The 22,531-nt window shown below is 40.1% G+C and overlaps 1 protein-coding gene across 2 annotated transcripts in view; it reads left to right on the top strand.

Moving 5' to 3' along the window:
- sf3b3 (splicing factor 3b, subunit 3) overlaps positions 1 to 17,293 on the top strand; it is a 49,549-nt gene extending 32,256 nt beyond the window's left edge. For both annotated transcript variants that reach the window (XM_021569849.2, XM_021569841.2), the window contains exons 21-27: positions 1,399 to 1,555; positions 8,556 to 8,681; positions 10,827 to 11,039; positions 11,226 to 11,324; positions 11,708 to 11,851; positions 15,532 to 15,636; positions 16,454 to 17,293. In XM_021569849.2, the coding sequence (XP_021425524.1) occupies positions 1,399 to 1,555; positions 8,556 to 8,681; positions 10,827 to 11,039; positions 11,226 to 11,324; positions 11,708 to 11,851; positions 15,532 to 15,636; positions 16,454 to 16,594 (985 nt within the window). In that variant the 3' untranslated portion in view covers positions 16,595 to 17,293. The remainder of the gene's footprint in view (positions 1 to 1,398; positions 1,556 to 8,555; positions 8,682 to 10,826; positions 11,040 to 11,225; positions 11,325 to 11,707; positions 11,852 to 15,531; positions 15,637 to 16,453) is intronic.
- Positions 17,294 to 22,531: the final 5,238 nt, after the last annotated feature.

Here is a 22,531-nt window from a genome sequence, read left to right as displayed (position 1 = left end):
CAAGATATGAATAACCTCGTCATGTAGACTAGACAACCCGCACAACCTACCTGCACTGTGTCTGCCAGCTGTTGGCTTGAGCGTAGGTGCCAAGACCAGAGTGGCACATTTTCTATTTAACTGACAAAAATGCGATGAATAAGCATTGAACATTAGATTTTTATTCGGTACATGAAAACTTAAGAGAAATTGTGTTTTGTGGGCACTACGTCATCACACACTGATTTGTATCCACAAGAAGTCCATTTGGCGGAAATGGAGATTCTATAATATTTGCATGAAAATCACCAATTGGATGGAAACCTAGCTACTGATTCATATTTTCCTGGAACTTCCTGAAGCAGCACAGGAATGCCTGTCTCTGTGTGCTGCTGGTAGATGTTAATAATTTCCCCAAAATCTTATCAATTTAATGTTAACTACAAAATAACATCCATGTATTTATGTATGCCTACCTGACAGAATGTGTATTTGCATCAAACAAGTGCCAATTTATTTAGAAAACTCTGCAATCACATGAGCGCTACAGAAACGCTGCTAACCAAACATGGTTTCTGGCTAGTGTACACTTGCATTAAAGGATAACTGCACCCACATTTCTAAATTTCTTAGATTTACCCAGACCACCAAAGTGGACTCCTGATGTGGTTAAAGCATTGTTGTGGACTTAACATCCAATTGAGTTGTTTTTCTATTAAACTGGTGTGATTTTTGAGAGCAAAAACCGGGGAGAAAAAGAAACCCGGAAAAGCCAAATCGGGGAAAAAACAACAAACAGGATCAGGCAAAAAAATATAATGGATTTTATAATGCCCTATAATATCAGTCAGATTACATGACCTTTGTGAATTATGAAGCCATTGTGCTTTATGTGCTTGTTTTGATTTACATAAATGTTTCAAAATGTACAAGTGACGTTTGCTGATGAAGATCTTATAGAACAAAATGTATAACATCGCCTAAGCCTTGTGTTTAACACAAACCTTATTTTTGGTGTTTGTCCCCCAAAAAATGAAGTTCTCCATAGGCTTTGGCCATCAAGCCATAGCGGAGTTAGCCTGCGTTAGTGCCAACGTAAAGACGTTATTGCTCTCTGTAGGGTCACTAGGAAGATGTTGTTATTGGCTCTGCTAGTTTTCCTGTTCAAATTACCAGCTCATGAAATTACACAGAGAAAATCTTAACTGTCATTTAAGGCAGGGTTTGAGGAGAGTGAAGTTGTGCTATTGAAGTGATGAATCTTTATGTCTCTTCTTGATTTAGTAATAATGGAGAGTGCTTTAAACACCTAATCTTAGCATTTAACACAGTTCACATGCAAAAGGTAGAGATTGAAACAGGGAATAATACTTATCCCTTCCCGCTCTCCTACTTTGCCTTTGTGTTCTGTCCCTGCAGTGTGACTGTTTGTCGGTTTGCCAGCGGAGGTGATGACTGGTATGTGCTGGTGGGGGTGGCCCGGGACATGATCCTTAACCCCCGCTCTGTGGGAGGCGGTTTTATCTACACCTATCGGCTGGGAGGGGGAGGGGACAAACTGGAGTTTATGCACAAGGTGAGTGAGTGACAGAGGATATGACTAATCCAGTGGTTTCCTGGTCTTGTTGACCACAGCTATGTGCACAGGAATTCCCCGGCTGTTATTTCTGAATGGTCATAATTGCCATTTGAGAGTCAGAGTACTCTTTCTTGTTTCCACCCCCCCCCCCCCCCTTTACCCAACTCCCTGAGGGACAATGGTGACTTTGTTGACGCATTCTGACTTTCTGTCCCTTTTCCAGTCTCAGCGGGTCTTATCAGTATTTTCTACTTTACATTTTTGTTTAACCATTTAACCAGGCAAGTCAACAAGGAACAAATTCTTGTTCAAAAAGGTGTGATTTTGAGAGCAAACCCCTGAAAAGAAATGGAGGGAAGGGGAAACCTGGAAAAACAAAACCGAGATAACTGAATTTGGAGGGGGGGAAACGGAATCGGGCAAAAAATAAAACATTTTAAAAGGCCCTATAATATGTAACTTAACATTACCTTTTTGAATTATGAAGCCTTTGTCACGTGCCAAGCACAAGGCCTGTGATACATTTCTATCCTGCCTTCGTAATGATTTGGGTTGTCAATTAATTTTAGCCCGCTTCCATGGCCTGCCAGAACAGCTTCAATGCGCCTTGGCATAGATTCTACAAGTGGACCTAAATCATGCCAGGAAAATGCACCCCACACCTTAACATATACTTTGTATCCCTTGTTTACTGAAGTGTTTCCTTTGTTTTGGCAGTTGCCGGTATGTCCACATTCGGGTAGGCCTGCAGTTTGGGCAGCATGCGTGTCAAATATACAGGTTGTCACTTTGTGGCCATAGACACATAATCCAAAAGGGTTTTGTAACCTCTTACACTGGAAATTTGATTGTTAAATTGATGGAAGCAATAGCAATGGATGCCAGTCCTAACTTGAATAGGAACTGACATCTAGGGTTGCAAATGGTTTGACATTTTCAATGGGATGTTAAGCCCTGGAATTTGGGGTATTGTGCTTAAATTCATCAAAAAGTTAGCTTATAACAGTGAACCTTTTTTGTGGGATACACATAAGGCAATTCTAGGTCTTGTGGCATATTTTGGTTAAACTATCCCCAATTCAATGGAATTGCAACCCTCTGCATGCACAGTGCATTCTCCCATCACATGTACAGCTGAATCTCAAGATCTTGCACACTAATGAGATACTATTGAGCCCACACTACTACACTGTGAGCCAAGGACTACATGCTTTCTGGTAAGTTTTGATTGCAATACTGGGTGGGGTGAATATATTTTATAACTTACATGCTTTTTTTGTTAACTACTAAATAGTAGCCTACAGCAAAGTTATTAAATCATTTCTAACTTGTTAACAATTTTTGCTGGTTAGTTTTTGCAACCATATGGGTTTTAGCTTGCTTGAGTCTGCTAACTGAGGAGTGTTAATTCACCTGATTCCATGTTTCATTTTAAAAATGTATCTTACAAAGGAGTTGTTCAATCTAACTGCTTAACTATTTGTCTGTACATGGAATTGTTTTGGGGGTTTTAAAATTTTTCTAATCTTTACAGTAAAATGCCACGGGCACTATCTGATGTGTGAAGACATTTCACTGCAGCTAATGTAGAAGGAAAAGCTGTGTATATTTGCAAATACAGTGCTAAAATAATATGTGAAGAATGCATCAAAGATGCAGAATCAAATGGCCAAGTACATACATGTCCCTCAGCGCTCACAACAAGCAACCTCTGACAAAAGTCCCTCTACTTCTATTCGAGGTGAAAATGATAAATCAGACACCTTGTCGATAACAACAGCTCATGGTACTCCTGGAATTATTTTGACTCGATAAAGGAATGTAGTCAGGGAAATGATTAATGTCTTGCTCGAGCTGTGTATGCATCTGGTTCAACTCTGATTCTCACAGGCAATGTCTATTGGAGAAGATTTCTGAATGTTCTTCGCCCAGCATACACCCCTCCAACCAGACATGCTTTATCTACTCATTTGCTGGATGCGGAGTACAACAGAGTTAAAGAAAATCATAAAGAAAGCAGACTGTATTGCAATCATCTCTGATGGGTGGTAGAATGTTCGTGGGCAAGGAATAATGAACTACATCATCTCCACGCCTCAACCAGTATTCTACAAGAGTACAGACACGGGACAACCGACACATCCGTCTCTACATTACAGAAGAGCTGAAGGCAGTCATCAATGACCTTGGACCACAGAAGGTATTTGCACTGGTGACAGACAATGCTATGAACATGAAGGCTGCTTGGTCTAAAGTGGAGGAGTCCTATCCTCATGTCACACCCATTGGCTGTGCTGCTCATGCATTGAATCTGCTACTCAAGGACATCATGACACTACAAGCAAGCCAAGGAAATGGTTAGGTATGTGAAGTTATAGCAGCAATCTACCTCACCAAGCAAAGTGAGAAGAATAAGAGCACCACATTGAAGCTGCCCAGCAACACCCTTTGGGGTGTTGTTTGACAGTCTCATGAAGGGAAAGGAGTCTCTCAAAGAAATGGCCATATCACAGTCTGCCGATATGCACAGCCATCAAGAGGATCTCCTGGATTATGTATTTTGTCATCATTACCATGTCTCACCACCTTGGCCTGGATGAGGGAAAGGTTCTTGGCAGTCTGGCAAAGTACACTTCCAAGCAAGGGCTTTGGGATGGAGATGCAATATTGCAGTCATGCCAACATCTCATCAGCCACTTTGTGGATCTGAGACTCTTTCCCCTGTTGCCTCCATCATCCTCCAATTCCCACCAACATCAGCCTCCTCAGAGCGCAACTGGTCCTTGTTTGGGAACACATACACCAAAGCACGCAACAGGCTGACCAATACAAGGGTTGACAAATTGGTGACCATCTGTGCAAATGTGAGGCTTTTTGAGGCTCAACAACAAGCCATTCTCAACTAGGTTGGAAAGTGACAGTGAAGATGAGGCCTCAGTCTGATGTTCAAGCGGAGGACATTGAGGAGGTCCAGGGAGAAGACATGGAAGACAACCAAAGATTTAATTTTTAGACTATAATTTTACAGATGTATGTTGAAAATGTTTTTAGGAGATGCGATGGATCATTCAATATTCCCTTTTGTTGTTCGGTGAAATCATCCCATGTGAAGAGTCAACTCATTTAATTCAAGTTCAAGTCGTAACTAAATAGTTTTTTAAATTTCTATTGGAAGGATTTAATCATTTGTAATTATGTCTACTTATGATAAGGTAAAATGTTTGTTTCTGTCCCCATATGATATGGTAAATATATCCAATGCAAAAAAACATTTAAATTGTATTAATATTAATTTGCATATATTTCCTTGAATTACCATATATTCCCATTAATTCAGACGGAAAGTTTCCACCTCTTGAGTATTCCCCAAAATGTGCAACCCTACTGCTATCTATCTAAGGATTATATTTCTAATGTTGGTTGCGGCTGTCTGTTTATCCTTGTGCAAATTTAAAAAATACAATCTTGGGAAAAACGTACAGTTGAAAGCAAATTCCTACTGCTGAAAATAGAAGACTTATCCGTCTGTAGAACCAATAAAAACTATTTTTAGCTAACCGCAGCACCGTTTTTCAAAGTACGTCATCTTGAGATAGGCTGTTGCCACGACTAGCGCTTCGGCCATCATCGTGAGTAGCCTATGGCGTCATCATTAGGTGAGTGTGTGCCACTCAAAATTGTATTTAGTAGCCTACTGTAGCCTATGATATACATATATATATATATATATATATATCACACACACAAACACACAGTGGGGCAAAAAAGTATTTAGTCAGCCACCAATTGTGCAAGTTCTCCCACTTAAAAAGATGAGAGGCCTGTAATTTTCATCATAGGTACACTTCAACTATGACAGACAAAATAAGAAAAAAAAAATCCAGAAAATCACATTGTAGGATTTTAAATGAATTTATTAGCAAATTATGGTGAGTGTGTGCAATGCCACAAAGAAAGTAAGTATTTGGTCACCTACAAACAAGCAAGATTTCTGGCTTTCACAGACCTGTAAATTCTTCTTTAAGTGGCTCCTCTGTCCTCCACTCGTTACCTGTAATAATGGCACCTGTTTGAACTTGTTATCAGTATAAAAGACACCTGTCCACAACCTCAAACAGTCACACTCCAAACTCCACTATGGCCAAGACCAAAGAGCTGTCAAAGTACACCAGAAACAAAATTGTAGACCTGCACCAGGCTGGGAAGACTGAATCTGCAATAGGTAAGCAGCTTGGTTTGAAGAAATCAACTGTGGGAGCAATTGTTAGGAAATGGAAGACATACAAGACTGCTGATAATCTCCCTCGATCTGGGGCTCCACGCAAGATCTCACCCCATGGGGTCAAAATGATCACAAGAACGGTGAGCAAAAATCCCAGAACCACACGGGGGGACCTAGAGACCAGAGAGCTGGGACCAAAGTAACAAAGCCTACCATCAGTAACACACTACGCCGCCAGGGACTCAAATCCTGCAGTGCCAGACGTGTCCCCCTGCTTAAGCCAGTACATGTCCAGGCCCGTCTGAAGTTTTCTAGAGAGCATTTGGATGATCCAGAAGAAGATTGGGAGAATGTCATATGGTCAGATGAAACCAAAATATAACTTTTTGGTAAAAACTCAACTCGTTGTGTTTGGAGGACAAAGAATGCTGAATTGCATCCAAAGAACACCATACCTACTGTGAAGCATGGGGGTGGAAACATCATGCTTTGGGGCTGTTTTTCTGCAAAGGGACCAGGACGACTGATCCGTGTAAAGGAAAGAATGAATGGGGCCATGTATCGTGAGATTTTGAGTGAAAACCTCCTTCCATCAGCAAGGGCATTGAAGATGAAACGTGGCTGGGTCTTTCAGCATGACAATGATCCCAAACACACCGCCCGGGCAACGAAGGAGTGGCTTCGTAAGAAGCATTTCAAGGTCCTGGAGTGGCCTAGCCAGTCTCCAGATCTTAACCCCATAGAAAGTCTTTGGAGGAAGTTGAAAGTCCGTGTTGCCCAGAAACAGCCCTAAAACATCACTGCTCTAGAGGAGATCTGCATGGAGGAATGGGCCAAAATACCAGCAACAGTGTGTGAAAAGACTTACAGAAAATGTTTGACTTCTGTCATTGTCAACAAAGGGTATATAACAAATTGAGAAACTTTTTTGTTATTGACCAAATACTTATTTTCCACCATAATTTGCAAATAAATTAATTAAAAATCTTTTTTTCTTATTTTGTCTGTCATAGTTGAAGTGTACCTATGATGAAAATTACAGGCCTCTCTCATCTTTTTAAGTGGGAGAACTTGCACAATTGGTGGCTGACTAAGTACTTTTGCCCCACTGTATATATATATTTCTTCGTAATATCGTACAAGCTGTGTGTCGCTTTATTGGTCTGGGCTGTTTGAATTCAAGATCGCAGTTTGGCAGTCGGAGTAGCCAGTCGTTTGGTCATTTGTGTGGTATAAAAAAAAAGATACAGCTAATGTCTTCTGTCATGGAAAGGACGTATAATTACGTAAAATCAGTTTTTAAAGGGCTGAAATTTGTCAGGTCCTGCTAAATTATGTTACCCATGTGTGGAAATCCGAAATAATAATCTGCTCAACTGTAGCCTACATTAAATGTAATCTAGTTACTAGATAAAGGATTTACAAGCAGGTATAAATTGACAGTTGAGTCATCTATTTTCTGAAACTACAGCTGGATGCGCTGCTATTGTGTGTCCCGTTTACCGCATGCAGCGGAGGGAAATTGTACAGACCCATACCACAGTCCTCGCTAGGCTATTAAAAGTTTGCTGCCTGGCTTCTATTTTTAAAGCTTGACAACGAATTTCAAAAAAACAAAACCTGCAACAAAACACCACGCGGAGGAGAAACAAGCATGCCTATTACAGCAACATTTGAGCAGTAGCATAGGCTGGCTACTCAACTATAAGACATTTGAAGTGCACCATACAGGAATGCTGATTTCAACCGCACCGGTGATTCATGCAGTGCAAAACAAATATTAATGTTACAACAACCTAGCTACGGTTTTGTTATTTGTAGTTAAATACTTTTTTTTGCAGCATATTATGCACATTTGCAAGCATAGCAGCAAAGGCTGGACCAATATTATTGATCTATTTAGTTTTTTTGTTTAATGCTATGTACATCAAGGGCCATATTATTTCTATTAAAACTACGAATTTGTGGTCTTTTCAGTATGGCCCTCGCACTGGTTGAGTTTGACACCCCTGAGTTATGTGCTTGTTTTGATTAAATAAATGCTTCAAAATTCACAAATTAGTTGGTAAAGATTATCTCATGGAACAAAATATGTATTAGATCTCTTGAGCCTGTGTTTACCACAGACATTATTTTCGGGATGGTCATAATTGCCCTTTGAGAGTCAGAGTACCATCATTCTTACCCCCCCCCCCCCCCCCCTTACCCAACTCCCTGAGGGACAATGGTGACTCTGTTGGAGCCGGCTGCCCTTTTCCAGTCTGTGGGTCTTATCAGTATTCTAGAGTCTATTAAGGAATTCTTATTTACGGTGTTGGCCTGGCAAGAGGCAAAATGTTGTGCTAAAGAGAAGATACTTAAAATGGCCTTATACATAAGAATGTTTGAGCCTGCTTTTTGCTAGTGATGTCCACCTGACAACACTATTGATCACAATGGTGAGTTGGACATTTCTGATTGTTGACCAAACGAAAGGCTGCATGATACAGAGTTAAGAGCCTTCAGTGTAGAGCAACACAGAGAGAAAAGTACAACAAATCACCTATTTTCTGTCTAGAAGGAAAAAACAGCTTTGTGCCGGTAATAAAACCCAATATGCATCTTGAGTTCCCTGACAAAGTTCTCTAGATGGGTGGTGAAGCTCAACTTCTCATCCACCCAAACTCAAAGAAATGTGTATGCTTTGACATGCTCTACAGAATGTCCTTTCAGGGTAGTATGTTACTGACCTTTACGATCAGTTGTTGACATGGTAAAGGCATGTTGTTTTGACAGACTCCAGTGGAGGACGTTCCTCTGGCAATCGCTCCGTTCCAGGGCCGTGTGCTGGTGGGCGTTGGCAAACTGCTGCGCATCTATGACCTGGGCAAGAAGAAGCTGCTCCGGAAGTGTGAGAACAAGGTGAGACGGGAGCTTGACGTTACAAACAAACACAAAAATACAAACACACAAGGATGTATAATAAACTATTGACTACTGTGTAAACACAAGACCAGACGGCAGTGTGGTAAGTTGCTGGTTAGGACGGCTAACAAGCTCTCAGACCAGGAAGTGTCAGTGTCAGATTGATGCTCCTGCGACTGTCTTTTGTAATTGTACCACTTTACTTTCTCTGTTACAAAGTGGGATTCAAATCGATATAATTGTAATGTTTTTGTCAACGATCTAGACAAAATACTCAAAGTGCTCTCAATTCACTGGTATTTATCAATGTTTTTATCGATTGTAGGGCTGTAGCCACAGAATTCTCGTAGTTTTCAACCATCAATCACAACCTTTTCAGCTGGCAAAATACAGCCAATGGCTGTATCGCACAAACTGCGTCAATCACTCCCACACAGCTAGCAAGCTAGCACTCGTCATGGAAATGGGGATGGCTGGATGTAAATTTGGACCAATCCCTGTCAACCCATACATTAAAACATGGCTATGAAGCTCTACTTTGTAACCTACTATGTTATTTTTTTTATTTTTCTCTGATTTAAAAATTCATTGATGTAGCCGAAATAAAAAAGGGCTGTCGCAAAGAGTTGAAAGTGCTTAGCACGGCACTTGTTTTACATTTGCAATCAAGTCGTGTACAGTTTAAATCTTAGAATATTAGTGTTTTTAGACATCGGTAACAACTGCCATATTCAAATTCAAATCAAATGTATTTATTTTATATAGCCCTTCGTACATCAGCTGATATCTCAAAGTGCTGTACAGAAACCCAGCCTAAAACCCCAAACAGCAAGCAATGCAGGTGTAGAAGCACGGTTGCTAGGAAAAACTCCCTAGAAAGGCCAAAACCTAGGAAGAAACCTAGAGAGGAACCAGGCTATGTGGGGTGGCCAGTCCTCTTCTGGCTGTGCCGGGTGGAGATTATAACAGAACATGGCCAAGATGTTCAAATGTTCATAAATGACCAGCATGGTCGAATAATAATAAGGCAGAACAGTTGAAACTGGAGCAGCAGCACGGCCAGGTGGACTGGGAACAGCAAGGAGTCATCATGTCAGGTAGTCCTGGGGCATGGTCCTAGGGCTCAGGTCCTCCGAGAGAGAGAAAGAAAGAATGTTTTTATTAATGTTTTTAAAATGATTTATGACTTTGACATTTAGTGAATTTATTTATGTCCATTTATGATGGTATTTGATGTTTCTGAATATTAATAGTTCTAAACATGCTTTGAGTAGTGCAAATTAATTGTAAGTTGTTTTAATGGGCTTTCTTCATTCCGATTGCTTTATACTTTTCAACTGAACTTCACTGTCAGTTTTTATCCTATTATTTTAGGTTGACGTAGTCTTATTTGTAGAACATTGAATATAAATCCTCCTTTGTAACCACAAACACTGGTACTTGACCAGTGGTTACCATTTGCATAGTTAATTAATTCCAACATGAACTTCAAGAAATGTAATCAATTCATTTCCTGCAGTAGTTTGTCATGTATACTGTCACATTTATTTGGTCTTAGTATGCCTTATTTATTTCTTTATGAGATTAATCATTCTATTTGACCTCTATTAAATTTCAGTTTTTACTTTCGCAACGTGACGGCAGTCCCGAAGTTGTTGACTTGTTCTTGCAAGTTTCCTAGTCGTTCTCAGCTGAAGAGCAGTTTCTTACTGCTGATTTTAAAATTGATGATTGCTATATATTTGAATCATTACTGAATTATTTAATGGAACAAATTAACAAATCATCTATCCACAGCATTGTTTGGATAGATACCGGTATATAGTAAAATACAATTTGCCACCCAGCCTAGTTTAAGACTGAACTAAAATACTTCAGGTTCAGGTCTCAAAGGAATCAAGTTAACCACTGTAGAATTGTTTGCGATCTAAGTGCAGTAATCATGTTCGGAAGAAGATTGATTTGTAAGAATCACCTTCCAAAATCAAAGATAAAAGGCCACAGCATCATCCATCCATTGTACCAAAGGACAATTTACCACTGTCCACCTCTTGTTTAGGTTCCAGACCTTCCAAATTAAATCCATATGGCAGTCCATTGAGGACAGAGTTGTTTAGTTGATGTCATCTATCTCGTTTGCAGCATGTGCCCAACCTGGTGACTGGTATCCACACCATCGGTCAGCGGGTCATAGTGACTGATGTACAGGAGAGTCTGTTCTGGGTGCGCTACAAGCGCAACGAGAATCAGCTCATCATCTTCGCTGACGACACCCACCCTCGCTGGGTCACCACTGCCTGCCTGCTGGACTACGACACCATGGCTTCAGCCGACAAGTTTGGCAACATCAGCATTGTATGTGGTCGCTCTTTATTGTTCCTTTCTGTCAAAGGTGTTGGGTATTATATTGGATACTACCTTTTCTCTAAAAGGGAGTGTTTGCCTGACGCGTCATACTAACAGTTTTAACCAATTTATGATATTTCAATGATGCCACAAACATCTTGAAGGCTTTTACACTTACATTTTGTACCCCCTCAGGTGCGCCTTCCCCCTAACACCAGTGACGATGTGGATGAGGACCCAACTGGGAACAAAGCATTGTGGGATAGAGGTCTGCTGAACGGAGCTTCTCAGAAGGTACAGGCTTTCTGCTCTTCTGTCACAGCATCACAGCTCTATAGAGACTTGTTGTCGGTCTCTCGCTCTGGATCACTGTTTGTCTTGGTGATGTTGTGGTTTGCCTCATCCGAGGCCAGACCTGCTCTCCAAATCTTGGCAGCTCTCCAGGCCAATTTGCTGTTAAATATACTGTTTTCCTTTTAGCTGTTTATTGGAAGCTTTTAAGAGCTAGAAGATGTTTAGGTAGTCAGTGGGAAATTCCCTCCGCTTGGATTTATTGTGGGCAATTGGTAAAAAGGGTACATATAAGCAATGTTTTCTGGGTGTGTGTCATGGGTGAGAGTTGTTCTGTAATGCCCTGTCTGTGCCTGACCCTGTACCATGTCTGTTCCCCGTGTCAGGCTGAAGTGATCATGAACTACCACATTGGGGAGACGGTGCTGTCACTGCAGAAGACCACACTGATCCCTGGAGGCTCGGAATCTCTGGTCTACACAACTCTTTCTGGAGGCATCGGCATCCTGGTGCCCTTCACTTCCCACGAGGTACCTCACACACACACACACACACACACACACACACACACACACACACACATAGTGTTTTCAGAAAGTATTCATACTGCTTGACTTATTCCACATTTTGTTGTTACAGCCTGAATTCAAAATTTATACAATATTTGTTTTACATCTCACCAATCTACACACAACACCCCATAATGTTTAAGTGAAAATATGTTTTGAGAAAGTTTTGCAAATTTATTGATAATGAAATACCGAAATCGAATTTACATAAGTTATTTGCACCCTTCCAAATTCAGCGTGTGTGCATCCAATTTCCATCATTACAACTTGTTTGGATTCCACCTGTGGCCAATTCAATTGTTTGGACATGATTTAGAAAGAAACAGACCTGTCTATAGAAGGTTCCATAGTTGACAGTGCATGTCAGAGCAGAAACTATTAGGTTAAAGGAACTGTCCGTACATCTCCTAGATAGAATTGTGATGAGTCATACAGTGCTTTCGGAAAGTATTCAGACCCTTTGACTTTTCCCAAATTTTGTTACGTTTTAGCTTTATTCTAAAATTTATTACATTAATTTCCCTCATCAATCTACACACAATACCCCATAATGACAAAGCGAAAACAGGTTTTTGAAATGTTTGCTAATGTATTAGAAATAAATAACAAATGCTTTACTTGCATACTTATTCAGACCCTTTGCTATGAGTCTTGAAATTGGGCTCAGGTGTATCCTGTTTTCATTGTACATCCTTGAGATGTTTCTATAACTTGACTGGTCCACCTGTGGTAAATTCAATTGATTGGACATTGTTTGGAAAGGCACACACCTGTCTATACAAGGTCTCACAGTTGACCGTGCATGTCAAAGCAAAAACCAAGCCATGAGGTTGAAGGAATTGTCCGTAGAGCTCAGAGACGACAGGTTGGTGTCTAGGCACAGATCTGGGAAAGGGTACCAAAAAATGTCTACAGCATTGAAGGTCCCCAAGATCACCGTGGCCTCCATCACTCTTAAATGGAAGAAGTTTGGAACCAGCAAGACTCTTCCTATAGCTGGTCGTCCAGCCAAACTGAGCAATCGGGGGAGAAGGGCCTTGGTCAGGGAGGTGACCAAGAACCTGATGGTCACTCTGGCAGAGTTCCTCTGTTGAGATGTGAGAACCTTCCAGAAGGTCAACCATAATCTCTGCAGCACTCCACCAATCAGGCCTTTATGATAGTGGTCAGGCGGAAGCTACTCCTCAGTAAAAAGCACATGACAGCCCGCTTAGAGTTTGCCAAAAGGCAAAGTACAGAGATCCTTGATGAAAACCTTGAGTGCTCAGGACCTCGGACTGGGGCGAAGGTACACCTTCCAACAGGACAATACCCCTAAGTGCAGAGCCAAGACAATGCAGGAGTGACTTCGGGACAAGTCTCTGAATGTTCTTGAGTGGCAAAAGATGCTGTGGTCTAATGAGACAAAAATGTAGCTCTTTGGCCTGAATGCAAAGCGCTTTGTCTGGCAGATCATCACTTGTTTAACACCATCCCTACTGTAGGGCATGGTGGTGGCAGCATCATGCTATGGGGATGCTTTTCAGCATCAGGGACTGGGAGACTGGCCCCAGCCAAAGCCCAGACTTGAATCCCATTGAAAATCTGTGGATCAACTTCAAGATTGCTGTTCAAATTAGAAATCCACACGAGAAAGTTTGCAGACTCCGCGTGTAGCATATTATCTGCAAATTCAGGAGAGTAAAGTCAGTAGGAGCGGGACGAGGATGGTCAGATTACTTTTTTTTCCTTCTGGTTATCTGGAAGATGTATCTCTAGTCATTTGTGTCTTTCATTAAACAGTGCACTTAAAGCATCAGACATGCTCAATGCATATATAGTTGATATGATTAAAACAAAGGTGTGTCTACAGTGCATTCTTAAAGTATTCAGACCCCTCAACTTTTCCCACCTTTTTTTACACTACACCCTTATTCTAAAATAGATTACATTAATTGTTTTCCTCATCAATCTACACACAATACCCCATAATGACAAAGCAAAAACAGGTTTTTAGAAATGTTTGCAAATGTATAAAAATAAATTTACATAAGTATTCAGAGCCTTTGCTATGAGACTCAATTGTGCTCAGGTGCATCCTGATTCCATTGATCGTCCTTGAGATGTTTCTACAACTTGATTGGAGTCCACCTGTGGTAAATTCAATTGATTGGACATGATTGGAAAGGCATACAACTGTCTATGTGACCGACTGCCTCGAATTGGGCTTATGTAGCAAAATTTGAAATGCAGTTTTTTACATTGGATACAAGTAGAGATTCAGAGCTAGAAAATTGTATATTAAACACTGCAGTTGAAGAACAATGGTTAAGTAATTCTGCGTTGAAAGTTGATTCACTTGTAACCCCACTTTTGAGAAAATGGTCGTTGAACGTTTTGGTACACCTACTGGATAGCTCTTCTTTGTCTACACCCATTCAGCCTTTTTCACACCCTTTTTAGCCATAGCACCACCCATTTCTTTAAGGATTCATGTGAGGCCATTTGCTAAACCGAAATATTAGTTTAGTTAACAACCGAAGATTTCAAGACTAAAATTGGTGAAAGTAGTAGCCTACAACAAAGAAAAACTCCAGGTAAAAATACACTATCTAGTCATTGGCCTATTTGCTAATCTGACTTTGATGCATGTCATATTGTTCTTCACATTACTGTCTCTAGTAAACCCACACTATATAAATAAAAAGTTGATATGTCACATGCACAGAATACATGTGTAAACAGTACAGTGAAATGGTTTCTTGTAAATACGAATTTGTTATAACTGACTTGCCTAGTTAAATAAAGGTTAAATAATACTTTTTTATAGCATAGTAGCAATTCAAAAATAAAGTGTCCAGATAAAAATATTGTATTAATATTTTGTTTAGACATGTAGCTAGCTAGCTAAACAAGGAACCGGCATTATCCCCAATCTTACTACTATCAACCAATACATAGTCATAGCTGTAGCATTAATCTGCAGGTAGCTAAAGCTAACCAACCAGGTTCAATGTTAGATAGCTAACTTTAGGCTATAACAAAGAATGCAAATGGATTTCTGATTCGAATTATATCACAACAAAGATTATACATTTAACATTACATAGCGAGCGAGCAAGCTAGCGTTCACTAGCTAGTTAACAGCATGCTTTTAACTTGATATGAAAACAACTTTCTGCCAAAATTAGAAACGTGTAATACCTGAAAATGTAGCTAGACTCTTACCAGTATACATGGATGAATGCTTCACGGCAGACTGGGACCATTTTAACTCTGTTTGTTTTGTTTGTAGCAAAATTTTATTTGGCCAGCGTTGTCAAGTCATTCCGGTTCACACTGACTGGTGTACAGAAAGTATGTAAATGTGATATTTCAGTTTTTTATTTTTATTAAATGTGCTAACATTTCTAAAAACCTGTTAATGCTTCATTATGGTGTATTATGTGTAGATTGATGAAAAAAACAATTTACTCAATTTTAGAATGCGGCTGTAACATAACAAAATGTGGAAAAGGTCAAGGTGTCAAACTTTCTGAATGCAAGGGACAAATACATGTTTTTACAATTTCAACCAATCGATTGGTCAAAATATTTTTGGGGGTCTGGACAGCATTAATTGATGTTGATAATTAATCTATGGTGTGCCTCTCTGTCTTCAGGATCATGACTTCTTCCAGCACTTAGAGATGCATATGCGCTCAGAGTTCCCCCCTCTGTGTGGCAGGGACCACCTCAGCTTCCGCTCCTACTACTTCCCTGTAAAGGTGGGTACTACCTGATTAGGTTGCATTACTATTCCCCTAGGATGGTGGGGCAAAGAAAGCCACAATTTATACTCCCAGTGATGTAGAGGGAATATGTCCAGAGGACACCAATGTTAACAAATGGAATCTGATACCAAATATTTTGGGTGAAAAGTTATGCCAGGAACCAACTGCATGTGGTTCCTGACATACATTTGGCTGGATCAGTATCATTAGTGTATTTATTATGAATCCCCATTAGTTCCTGCCAAGGAAGCAGCTATTCTTCCTGGGGTTTATTATAGATCCCCATTAGTTCATGCCAAGTTGGCAGCTACTCTTCCTGGGGTTTATTATAGATCCCCATTAGTTCCTGCCAAGGCGGCAGCTTCTTTTCCTGGGGTCCAGCAAAATTAAGGCAGTTATACATTTTAAAAACATGACAATACATTCATAACAGATTAAGTGTGTGCCCTCAGGCCCCTACTCTACTACCACATATCTGTAACGTGTGTGTATAGTGCGTGTGTTATCGTGTTTGTATGCATGTGTCTTTGTTTGTGTTGCTTCACAGTCCCCGCTGTTCCATGAGGTGTATTTAAAAAAATAAATCAAATTGTACTGCTTGCATGAGTTACTTGATGCCATGTAGTCAAGGCTCTATGTACTACTGTGCGCCTCCCATAGTCTGTTCTGGACTTGGACTGTAGACATGCTGTGAATTATTAACAGATTGCATGTGGTCTCTGAACATGATTGCGGAAATCGGAAGCCTTGTTCTTTGGCATCCAGACAGTCTCTTACCTACTGTGTCTGACCCTCTCTCCTGTCTGTGCAGAATGTGATAGATGGAGATCTGTGTGAGCAGTTCAACTCCATGGACCCCCACAAGCAGAAGAGTGTTGCTGAGGAGCTGGACCGTACTCCCCCTGAGGTCTCAAAGAAACTGGAGGACATCCGCACACGCTATGCCTTCTAGAACCCTCCTGTACTGTACATACACACATACACAAATACACTCACTATGTTAACATGAGGAGTTGAGAGCTTTCTTGGTTTCCTGCCGAGATGTCGACAAAACATAGTTTCCTTGCCTCTTCACAATCTATGAACACTCTGAATCGATCTTTAGGTCCTGTTTTCTTTATTAGGCCTATAAAATGTCACGAATTGTGGTGAATGGTGGTAACAGTCTTTGAATATTTACCCCAAGGTTTTCACTCACAGGATGTAATTTAAACCTAGACGGATTCTGTGGAATGTATCATGTGTGTAGCATCAGTGCTTTATTCTCATACAGGAGCAGTCGCTGGGTTTTCAACCGTGAGAAGCATGGCCTAGTAAACCCTTTGATAGAATTAGCTCAACTGTTTTTGCATTGTGTGATTTGTTTAAACGATCCATTTTAAGTATTTTTCTGTAACTGTGTGCTACAAATGGATTTTGTTTTCTGTATCGATTTGAATCCTAAAAGTCAGTGTCCAGCAGCTGTTTATTTAGTGCTTAAAAAGTATATTCCTTTGGACAAATTGTCCATATCTATTACACAGGATGACAGGATTGTGTAAAAATAGCGAAGGAATACTCGCACTGTAGGAGAGTGATACCATTCCGTATTAGTCATGAGAAAACAGGCAGGCAAATTTGTAAATAAAGTGTTTTTTTAAATCTTTTGTAATGCCTTGTCACATTGTCTGTTATAATTATGTGGGAGAGGCAAAGGAGCAGTGAGTTTTAACAATATCAGCATAGTTTACTGTTTAATTGGATTACAAAGCCAGCTCTGATTTTGGCTTTCATTTTACAATAGGTCTTCTGTGTCTTGTTTTTCAGTCTGCTCTCATGGATGGAATTTTGAATTTTTCACTGAAATGGTGAAACTGCTATAATATCCTCAAGGATCATAGCCTTTTTTTAAAACCTTTTTTTTGCCTAAAATGACAAACCCAAATCTAACAGCCTGTTGCTCAGGACCTGAAGCAATGTTATGCATGTTCTTAATGCCATGTGAAAGGAAACACTTTGAGGTTTGTGGAAATGTGAAATTAATGTAGGAGAATATAACACATTAGATCTGGTAAAAGATGATACAAACAAAACCTTTATTTTTTTCTTAATCTTTGAAATAAAATAGAAAGGACATACTTTCAGATAGGAGTCTAGGTGTCATTTAGATTATGGCCACCAGATGGCAGCCGTGTGTGTACAAAGTTTCAGACTGATCCAGTGAAGAATTACATTACACAATATTTTGTATCAAGTCTGCCAGGAGTTTGCCAAAATATGCGGAATTGGTCAATTGATACATTTGCAACTGCATAACTATAGAGAACATACAAAAATGCTTTGGTAATAAAACATTAAAGTTTACACACTCCCAGGAATGTCACTCATAATGGCTAATTTGCTTATACACTAACTTTCACACATCTAGATGTCTGGGCCTGGTGGGTGTGGAGCCAGAGACAACAGTAGGGTCAAACTGTAGACCCCAGTTCCTATATTTGAACATAAATATTTTATCAACCAAAACTATGCTACATTTTATCTCTGGGACCTTCAGGATGACAATTCAGAGGAAGATTACTGAATGTAAGTACATTATTTACCTTCAGAGGTGAATGTATCAAACCAGTTTCTGTTATAAAAGTTTTTATTGTTGTGCACTCTCGTCAAACAATAGCATGGTATTTTTTAACTGTAATAGCTACTGTTAATTGGACACTGCAGTTAGATTAACAAGAATTTAAGCTTTCTGCCTATAAAATACATGTTTGTCCCGGAAAGTTGGCGGCTGTATGCAACAACATTCTAGTCACATTGGCATACGTCAGCAACAACCGTCCCGTTTAGGGACACCCATCCTGTAGAGGATGAGACTTAGCCAATCATATTTGCAGATGTTGATTGTAAGATAAATATGTTATGTATGAATGAACCATATCTATGTCCCTTCCTTTGAGATTATTTGCACTCTGGGAGATTGAATGCCAAAGAAAACAGAAGGAAACTGGTTCTGTGAGTCACTGTTCTATTGGTTCTTAACCAACTGTGCTAGAGTTTGTTTTTGCATTGTTTGGAACTTATTTTGTACGTAATGTTTCTGCTACCGTCTCTTATAACCGAAAAGAGCTTCTGGACATCAGAACAGCAATTACTCACCTCGAATGGGAATTTTTTATTTTTATTTAATGAGTCGGATGGGAAGAATATACTCCAAACAGGCCCTCATCCCCGTCATTAGCTGGAGAAAGAAACAGATTTTGTGGAAAGAGATTCGGGTGCCTTGTGAGGATCAAGCGACGAGTGGCTAATCTGCCTTTGCCATCCGTACTGTTAGCTAGCGTTAAATTGCTGGAAAATAAATGTAACAAACTGAAAGCATGTATATCCTACCAACGGGACATTAATAACTGTAATACCTTATGTTTCACCGAGTCGTGGCTGAACGACGACATTAATAACATACAGCCGGCGGGTTATACACTATCGGCGGGTTATACACTATCGGCAGGATAGAACAGTAGTCTCTGGTAAGACACGGGGCGGGGGCCTATGTATTTTTGTAAACAGCTGGTGCACGATATCTAAGGAAGTCTAGAGGTTTTGCTCGCTTGAGGTAGAGTATCTAATGTTAAGCTGTAGACCACACTATCTACCTAGTAAGTTCATCTGTATTTTTCGTAGCTGTCTACATACCACCATAGACCGATGCTGGCACTAAAACCGCACTCAAAAACGCTACAGTTCAAAAGTCTGGGGTCACTTAGAAATGTCCTTGTTTTCCATGAAAACATACATGAAATGAGTTGCAAAATGAATATAAAATATAGTCAAGATGTTGACAAGGTTATAAATAATGGATTTGAATTGAAATAATTATGTCCTTCAAACATGGCTTTTGTCAAATAATCCTCCATTTACAGCGATTACAGCCTTGCAAACCTTTGGCATTCTAGTTGTCAATTTGTTGAGGTAATCTGAAGAGATTTCACCCCATTCTTCCTGAAGCACCTCCCACAAATTGGATTGGCTTGATGGGCACTTACGTACGATACAGTCAAGCTGCTCCCACAACAGCTCAATAGGGTTGAGATCCGGTGACTGTGTTGGCCACTCCATTATAGACAGAATACCAGCTGACTGCTTCTTCTCTAAACAGTTCTTGCATAGTTTGGAGTTGTGCTTTGGGTCATTGTCCTGTTGTAGGAGGAAATTGGCTCCAATTAAGCGCCATCCACAGGGTATGTTAATGAGTTGCAAAATGAAGTGATAGCCTTCGTTCTTCAAGATCCCTTTTACCCTGTACAAATCTCCCACTTTACCAACACCAAAGCACCCCCAGACCATCACATTGCCTCCACCATGCTTGACAGATGGCGTAAAGCACTCCTCCAGCATCTTTTCATTTTTTCTGCGTCTCACGTATGTTCTTCTTTGTGATCCGAAAACCTCACACTTCGATTTGTCTGTCCATAACACTTTTTTTCAATCTTCCTCTTTCCATTGTCTGTGTTCTTTTGCCCATCTTAGTCTTTTATTTTTATTGGCCAGTCTGAGATATGGCTTTTTCTTTGCAACTCTGCCTAGAAGGCCAGCATCCCGGAGTCGCCTCTTCACTGTTGACGTTGAGACTGATGTTTTGCGGGTACTATTTAATTTAATGAATCTGCCAGTTGAGGACTTGTGAGGCATCTGTTTCTCAAACTAAACACTCTAATGTACTTGTCCTCTTGCTCAGTTGTGCACCGGGGCCTCCCACTCCTCTTTCTATTCTGGTTAGAGCCAGTTTGCGCTTTTCTGTGAAGGGTGTTGTACACAGCGTTGTACACAACATTGTCTTGGTAATTTCTCGCATGGAATAGCCTTCATTTCTCAGAACAAGAATAGACTGAGTTTCAGAAGAAAGATCTTTGTTAATAGCCATTTTGAGCCTGTAAACGAACCCACAAATGCTGATGCTAATCTAAAGAAGGCCAGTTTTATTGCTTCTTTAATCCGTATAACAGTTTTCAGCTGTGCTAACATAATTGCAAAAGGGTTTTTTAACCATCAATTAGCCTTTTAAAATGATAAACTTGGATTAGCTAACACAACGTGCCATTGGAGCACAGGAGTGATGGTTGCTGATAATGGGCCTGTACGCCTATGTAGATATTACATTTCCAGCTACAATAGTCTTTTACAACATTAACAATGTCTACACTGTGTTTCAATTTTAGTTTTCATTGATAAGCAATTTTGGTGCATTACTAATCGGTAGTAAGGCAAATTAGTCAATGTTGTGACGGTATTTGGACATTTACCCTGTATCTTGATCATTCAAGTTAAGACACCTGATATTGAAATGGATTTAGCAGAGGGTTATTTTGAGTCACTGCCTCTTCCTCTACTTTTAATTTTCAATGTGTCATTCAACAGCAGAACATAATACCATTGTGCCATTCTCGAGGTTGGTGTTGTGCCATTCTTGAGGTTGGTGAGATTGCTGGGAATATAGGTAGTTAGGCATAGTGCAGAGAGATGTTTGTAAACTAAGTGTGGTATCTTTCAGTGAGGTTGTTTGTGCATATTTGTGTGATCAGTGTTGCACCCCAGTGTATGTTTGTTATTATGGCTTGAAGAGGTGCTTATTCTTTGGAATGTGTTTGTCATTCACCACAGTTTGACTCAAGACTTAACCAATTGCCATGTTAATGTAGCTTCTCAAAATGATGGTGACACATCCTTTCTGCTGGCCAGAGATAGATGTCTCAATTAAAGACCTATTTTCAAATTGCATGCATATTCACATATAAATGTCTACTTAGTAATCTGTCTGACATTTATTTACTTAAATGAAATAGTTTTCTAAAGTAACTTCAGTAAATTCCATTGACCTCTTTACTGCATCTGTTTTATGCAAACGTCTTGGTGTTGTAACTGCAAGCAGGAATTAACATGTTAGCAGACTAAAATATTGAGCACCGGGGTCGTTCACCCCGCCCCTTGTTTGAGTAAGAATGCTGAGGATGTATATTCCCTTCATTGGAGAGTCATTGGTCTCCATCTTCTGGGATTCCCCCCCTGATGTCACTCTGTCTGGACTAGCAGATGGTGTTGTTATGATTGAGGTTTGGTTTGAGATTTTGGGGTCTGCACTGCACATGGAATGCCCCTTCTCAAAATGTCTCCAGTGTCTATCTGGCTCTAGGCCAGCCTGAAATCTGAAATGACAGTTCATCTCGATGGCCCACAGCTGGGGTTCTTAAAGTGGGGTCTGTGGATGAGGTACAGCAGCTAGTCCGGAGCCAGATCTAAAACATATATATTTTTAATGAATATTACTAACTGATTAAACACATTTTGGCCGAGGGATCAATGGAATACGTTTAGAAGGTGTAATACAATATTATTAAACAGAAGCAAATGGAACAAAATGGGGATAAACATACCTGGATTTGTCCAATAGAAGCTCTCGTTTGCAAGTGTTGGACTTATGATTACACCCTAGATCAGTTAGATGCAGGCAAGGCAGTATTTAAAGCGACAACAACAAAACATCTCTGCCCCATGACAAAATGTGTAGAATTGCAGGAAAATTGCTTGAAAACTGCTAAATGTTCTCTCAGATGCCAAGAGATGGGCCTTCCCAGGGCCTGAGATGTGTTTAGTTCGGCCATGCACTGTCAAAGTCATAGTAGAACTTCTTGTATGCTATTTTTTTTAATAAATCTCACTGGAGTTTTTCCTGATTGAGGGGGTCCCTGATGAATTTATTATCACAAAAGGGGTCCCCGGCCCCAAAAACGTTTGAGAATCCCAGGTGTAAAGGAGCTTCCTCTGCAATGATCCTGATTTTGAAAAAGAAATAAACAATATTGTATCAGAGGTGTTTGCTTTCACCAGTAAACTTTTTTCACGTACAGCATCTGAA

Source organism: Oncorhynchus mykiss, chromosome 2 (genome assembly GCF_013265735.2).
Source record: "Oncorhynchus mykiss isolate Arlee chromosome 2, USDA_OmykA_1.1, whole genome shotgun sequence".
Taxonomy (NCBI): domain Eukaryota; kingdom Metazoa; phylum Chordata; class Actinopteri; order Salmoniformes; family Salmonidae; genus Oncorhynchus; species Oncorhynchus mykiss.
Note: the sequence above shows the minus strand (reverse complement) of the source record. Positions and strands in the feature narration are given on the sequence as shown.